The sequence below is a fragment of the Zingiber officinale genome, chromosome 7B (genome assembly GCF_018446385.1).
Source record: "Zingiber officinale cultivar Zhangliang chromosome 7B, Zo_v1.1, whole genome shotgun sequence".
NCBI classification, from domain to species: Eukaryota; Viridiplantae; Streptophyta; class Magnoliopsida; order Zingiberales; family Zingiberaceae; genus Zingiber; species Zingiber officinale.
The window spans coordinates 40457968-40464823 of NC_055999.1; the positions used below are offsets into that span (position 1 = coordinate 40457968).

The window sequence follows — 6856 nt, forward strand, 5'->3', positions numbered from 1 at the left end:
TTATAAAATTTTAAATAACTTAAAAAAAATGAATTACAAATTTCAAAGAAATTAATTTTGACCTTTGCATGATTTCAAAAATCAATTTCTAATTTTAAAATATAATTTTAAATTTCAAAAATCAATAACATCGCTTTTTTTTTTTTAAAAAAAATAATTGTAGGAAGCAAGTTTACAATTTTCATCAATTCAAAATAATACCCAAATTTTGAAAACTCTAATTTTTCACTCATAAATGCCATTGCAGTTAAAAAAAAAATCCTTCTGTTCGTGATGTTTAAAGATTTTGAGATTTTCGGGCATCAATGAAGATGACAATGGACGATCGAGTAAATGGAGAAGTACTGCTCAATTTTCAACTTTACCTGAGATAAAAAACGATCCTAGAGGGAGTGCCTAGTTGGCTAAAGGGAATGGACTGTGAGAGGAAGATCGCTAGAGGAATCTAATTATTAAGACTCAAGTTGACCAAATGCAACTCTATATAAACTTTGAAGCACTATACAATATACACCTTCAGGCATAAAAAGCAGCTCCCTATTATAGGAATCAACCTTTTGTTCTTTATTGCTGTTTATAGCTTCAGGTTCTTCAAATCAGTGTATTATTGATCGATTGAAGAAGATGGGGCTTTGAATTATGATAATGGGCGCCATTCTTTTTGAGCAATCAATCTTTCCAAATCCAAAAAGGTGCTCCACTTGTGGCCTGCCCATCCACCCGATGAGAGACCAAGCGATGCCGTTTGCATGTTGCGGGAAAGAAAGAAAGAGAGTACTAGGGAGATCTGCCAGTCTGCTGCTGCTTTTGGGATGAGCCAAATCTTCGCAGAGCACAAGGTCGGGATTCTCTCAGTAGCTTTTGTCTTCTTCCCTGGCCCTCTTCGTCTTCATCCTTTTCTGCAATCGCATTGATAAACCCCTTAGCCTACCTACTTCCCTCGATTGCATCATGAATCACGGTGCGTGACGCACTCGGGGACACTTTCTTGAGCTGGAACGATGGAATGGACTCCAGCAAAGGAGCAGCAAACTGGACCACTCTTGGCCCTCCTCATATACTACGAACCTCACGTCTCGCTCCAAAACCCTGTCTTTGATTTCTGTGGTTCCCTGTCTTACTCTGTTGCCTTCCTTCTTCGCGAGGTCCTCCTTTCTCCCCGTCTTCTCTCGCGAAATGGAAAGAATGATGACCGCTTAGTATGCTGCTTCAACAAAAGAGCTGCCTTGCTCGTCAGGGGATTCTCTCGTTCTCTTTCTTGGTCTTCCGCCAATGACTCGGAGGATGGCGGTGGCGTGGGGGCCAGGGACGACGAGGAAGAGGCGTGGCGAACTGCGGATGAAGCAAGATGGTTGGGACTCTTGCCGGGGTAGTTAGTGTCCCTTGGATTCGTTTGGCATTTCCTGCGGAGCAACTTCTCTTCCTCCATTGCTTTGTTTATCTTCAAGTTGCCATCTTGTGCCCTCTTCTAGTTCCGAATTAGGGTTTGGATCGACGCGCTGAGTTCGGCATTGCGAAGAACGATGCCTCTTCCTTTGAGAGAAGTTCTGAGGCGGTTCTGCGTTGAGGTTGGGTGGTCGTACGCGGTTTTCTGGAGAGTTATCCCCAGCGGAGATCAGATGTAACCTCAAACCTCTTCCTTTTCTCTTTCTGCTCTTGAGTTTTGCTAGAAACGAGTAAGAGGAAAAAAAAACATTATTTTTTTTAAAATAACTTTTGTTTCTGGATCGTTAGGTCCTTGATAACCATTTGCTTTTTCGATTTAACTTCACTTTCTTATAGTCTTATGTCAGATGGTTGAATTGATTTTGTTTGTAGAAGCTTTCATTTGTTCTTAACTCTGGAAATATATGTGGCAACTGGCATGGATCTTGCTTTACTCTCAAATATCTATATCTGAGAATTTCCCTTGATTAGGTTTAGGTTTTGACTTTCTAAGTCATTATAAGCTCTTGTCCAGTATTGGGATTTAGATGCTTTCCTAGTTCTGATTGTCTAGTTTGATATTTCCAGGCTGTTGAAATGGGGAGATGGGCACTGTGAGCGGATAGTTGAAGGCACTGATATTTCTATATACCAGAATCCTACTGAAGGAAATGTCATAGAACATATTTGTCGCTCACAGAATAAACTTAGCACACTCGTTAACACTGTTATGGTATCCGAGGTCCATGTCATGGGAGCAGGGTGACTTTCTTCTCTATGCTTTAAGATTATGTGTTTGCATGTGCAAATGTGTGTATACATACAATCATGCAAAGTATGAAACATGAATGCCGATTCTTGTATGCACCATTCTGTTTGTTTGAGATTGAGTATTGTTTTGCTATGTTTCAGGATTGTTGGAAAAGCTGCTTTAACTGGCACTCATCAATGGATATTTCAATGTGACCTTAATGACTATTGTCTGGTTAGTATGCTATTATGATGCTGTAGTTGTATGTTTATGTATTCCTTGGATCATTTTTCTCAACAAGTTTTCTAACTGTGATTTTTTTCGGGCTAATTATACTTTGTTTGAGGATAAATTACTTTGGTTTCTTTGGAGTCATTGTTGTGGTTCAATTTGAGATCCTTTGACAGTTTTTTAATGGTTGCGTTCCTTGATTCCTGATAGGTATTGGCTGAGTTGAACAAGCAATTTTCTGCTGGCATACAGGTTTGCTGTTCTTGAAATAGCTCCCCAATTTATTGTAACAGTCATTACAATGTATCACCATATCATAACCAATTTACTCTCTTTTTTTTTCCTTTGATCTACAGACTTTAGCAATTATTCCTGTACCATCACATGGTGTCCTACAATTTGGATCAGTTAACATGGTAAATGTCCCATAGTACTTCATGTGTGATATTTTGATCTTTATGGATACATGCTGCAAATTGAAGTTGGAACCTATGATTAGTAGTAATTCACTCTTGAAGCGTTTAACTCCTTACTATGTGATCAGAAATAGATACAGCACATAATGAGTTAAGAGGTACTTATCGGTCACATTTCCTTATCATCTTGTAGGTAATTGAGGACATTTCTTTCGTAAACTTCACAAGGGACTTGTTCACTCTGACCAGATATGTTCCTGCAGCTATTTTATCTGATATGTCTAGTAGTTGCCTGAATGAGAAGGTCCCAGAATATGAATTTCCTGCTCTACCTCCTGACCAATCTGTATATATTAAATCCAATCAGTTCCATTACCAACATGGTGATGCTTCTGCCTTGGAATCAGTTATTCAATTGTATTTGGATACATATTTTGTTCTGACCAAACAGAACAGCTCAAGCCTGTGGATGCCTCTTCATGACATTTTTGGACAAGGGAATACACCATTTTCCCATTTTATTGAACTGGAATGTTGGTCTTCAGGTAGTCAAAAAAGAAACAAATTGCCAGATATAAGGTGGTTGAGGAATGCCAATCCTCCAGCTGATGATGAGACACACCTATGTTCTTGTAGCTCAATGGTAATGGAAGAACCTCTGTTGGATGCATCTTGCAGTAGATCACAGGTCGTAGACACAAAGAATGGATCTAGATTAAGTAGCTCAGTAATCACTCAACTGAAATCTTTTGTAAGCATGTGTGCTTTCCCCCTTGATGGTTTAAATACTAGAATGCATTCTGAGAAAATTAAAACATCTGCTATCAATAAGCAGCATGGATTGTCGGTTGCTAAAGAAATCAAGAATTGCTGTACAGTTTCAACTACTGTGGAAGCATGTCAAAATTTGAATCCCGCTAATTATCCAGTAGGTATTGAAATGCTTTCAGAAAATCCAAAGTCCAGAACTCATTCTTTAATCAAGATGTTTAAGGCCACTGGGATGACAGGAAAGCAAAAAATGGAGCAAGATGTATCACAGGATTTAGGTGTCCCATGCAGAGAGAAGCAAGACTACTGGTGTAGAAATGTTGGTGCATCTTCAGAGGTTGTGTCTCATTTATATGAAGAAAGCTTATATGTAGCATCACAAACTGATAACAGAGATGATTTTCTTGCTAAATTGGATTTTGATAGTATGTTTGAACCACTACACTGTTCTTTGATTGATTACATTTCTGACAAACGAAATTCTCATGATGCTGATATGGATCATTCTGCTTACATCAGTCAGTTCAGTAGTTGTCACAATGTTGATGCATTGGGTAATCTGGTTTCTTGCAATGTGAAGCCTGAAGAAACCAATCCAGACCAGCTTTTGGATGCAGTAATTTCTAAATTTAATTATTGTGCTAAAGTACATGCCATGTGGTCATCACCAGTACAATTTCCTGGTGAATCATTTGGTGTTTGCATACCTATGAAGGCAGATGGTGCAGAATCAGATATATCTGCATCTATTACTGACAACGTTGGAGGAATCTATGCCATTAATTCAACTTGCCGATCTCAACTCTGTAGTCAGAGTGGAAATTGCCAAAACACAATTAATGACATTGTTTCACCTAAAAAACGCAACAATGCTGGTGAAGCAGGTCAGTTTGTTAGGAAGAGAGTGAGGCCTGGACAGAACCGAACAAGATCGAGGCCCAAAGACCATCAGCTGATCCAGGATTGTCTTGATGAACTAAGAGAAATAGTGCCTGATGGTGAAGAGGTGAATGTCTTTCTGTCAAAAAAGTTGGATTTTCTGTTATGTTGTTTAGACAATGTAGTTTAGTTTGTTTGGAATCCTAAATTTTGATTGATTCAAGATATGCTCATTTTTACAATGACTTTCATTGGCAGTGTACCATAGACACCTTACTGGATAAAACCATCAAGCACATGCTTTTTCTGCAAAGTGTGATTAATCACACGGAGAAATTGAAGAAATCTGGAGAACCAAGGGTATATCTTTTCACCTGGTTTTCAATGTTTATGAAGTGTCTTTTTTTTTTTTAATCTAAATGAACTACAAAAATCTTAGCTCAAAATTTGAGGGATCGAAAGTATGTGAGAATCCCAGGTATATTCTCTATAAAGAACATAGTAGTATCATATGGCAATTTAAGTCCCAACCATTTGACATCTAACATCAAATGTGATCAACTGGTCGCATGGCATGTTTGCTATTCACCTATGAATAGCATTCTTACAGTTAGATTTACAATAGTCATGCTAGTTGTAGAATATATTCAATGTGAAATTTACAACGACGACCTCGATGTTCTTATTTATTCTGGTGTTTTATCTGACGGTTATGTTAGATTTCCATCATTCCATGCTGTGTTCGGTTTGATCATAATGCCAAATGAGTATATATCCTAGATAAACAAATACAGTTTCTGAACATCAAAATATTAAAAACAATGTGTATATGACCACAAGAATTCAACAGTTCGTTTTTTGTGTTCAAGACATTATAAAGACCTCACTATAGCTTTAGCTTCTTATTTCCAGAGGAATCCTTCAAACCTTTTCATGTTTTTTCAGATCACCAAAGAGGAAAGAGGATTGCTCTTGAAAGACAACTTTGTGGGAGGTGCAACATGGGCCTTTGAAATTGGTAGTAAATTCTTGACGTGCCCGATCATAGTTGAGGATATCGATTCTCCTTGTCAAATGCTTGTGGAAGTATGCTGTTTGTTATCTGACACCATTGTGTTTCCTCATCGTCATTGGCATATGAATAGGACACTGTCTTAACAATTCTTTGGTTTCCCTTAGATGCTGTGCGAAGAGCAGGGCCTTTTTCTGGAGATAGCTGACTTGATTCGAGGATTAGGACTGACCATATTAAAGGGGGTAATGGAAGCACGAAATACTAAAGTTTGGGCCCGATTTGCAGTCGAGGTATTACAATATGTAGGAACAGTTAAATAAACCCTAAACCCAGACACTGCACAAATAAGTTGACTTGGGTGCTCCATTCTATCTTAGCACCAATACTTTCACTTTGATTTAACTCAGTTTTCGCTTGTGCGAAATCATCTCTAAATGTATTACAGGCAAAACGGGATGTGACAAGGATGGAAATAGTTTTCTCTCTAATACCTTTGCTGGAACCATCTGAGGGAAGCAGCAACATAACACAAGGTGATGGCGGTGTGGATTACAGGTGAGGGATTAGTCGCCCTCCTGTTGAATGCATATTGATGCTTCTCTAAGTTTTTTGATTGCTCTTTGATTTGGTCCCTCCAATAATTTTGTAATCGCCATTATTTGACAGATGTAGTGGGTGATCGGTAGATGTTTTTATTGTTTGTTTCCTTACAAGTTTGGAAAAAGGTGTATAAAGCATGCAGTCTTTTTTGTTACCCTAAACGTGTCCCTTTCTCTGACAATTCTTGTATGTCATGAAGTCTTTTTGTTACCTTAAACGTGTTCCTTTCTCGGGCAATACTTGTATGCACTTTACTCCAGAGCACAGAATAGGATGGGCCATAAGAGAAAGGAAAAAACGTTAAGACTAGCTTAATTTTCCAAGGAAAAGAGGCATAAAATTTAAATCGTTCATGAGAATGGTCAATCTTGATTTAATTCCCGAATTGTCTTGTGATTCCAACTCTAAATGTGAAGAACTCTGTGTATAATCTAAATAGTCTAAGAAACCTTTTTAAAGTCTAAGAAACCTTTGTAATCCATACTTTTCAGTAATACACAGTTCTTGAAATTTGATTCGTAGTTATGTCTATATATCCAAGAAAAGGAAAATAGGTCCGTTATCTTAACGGTTCTCCTAAAGTCGATCTTACAGATATGAAGGGAGGTTTATGCAGGTATACAGGCGTTGAGCGTATGATGGGATCAACCATGTCAACCATCATCTCGGGGGATCGAATCTTGGCCATTGCGTCAGAATTGTCATGCGTCCATCGTCTGTGCTACGTCCTGGTGACATTTATATATCCAATAAAGGAACTACAAAAGA

The 6856-nt window shown here is 38.2% G+C and overlaps 1 protein-coding gene across 1 annotated transcript; it reads left to right on the plus strand.

Moving 5' to 3' along the window:
* The first annotated feature begins 983 nt into the window (after window positions 1-983).
* On the plus strand, window positions 984-6447 carry LOC122005694. The gene is made up of 10 exons (XM_042560817.1): window positions 984-1621; window positions 2014-2187; window positions 2338-2410; window positions 2618-2659; window positions 2764-2823; window positions 3017-4600; window positions 4732-4833; window positions 5419-5559; window positions 5653-5778; window positions 5934-6447. The coding sequence occupies exons 1-10, from the start codon at window positions 1524-1526 to the stop codon at window positions 6045-6047; spliced, it is 2514 nt and encodes an 837-aa protein (XP_042416751.1). The 5' UTR covers window positions 984-1523; the 3' UTR covers window positions 6048-6447.
* Window positions 6448-6856: the final 409 nt, after the last annotated feature.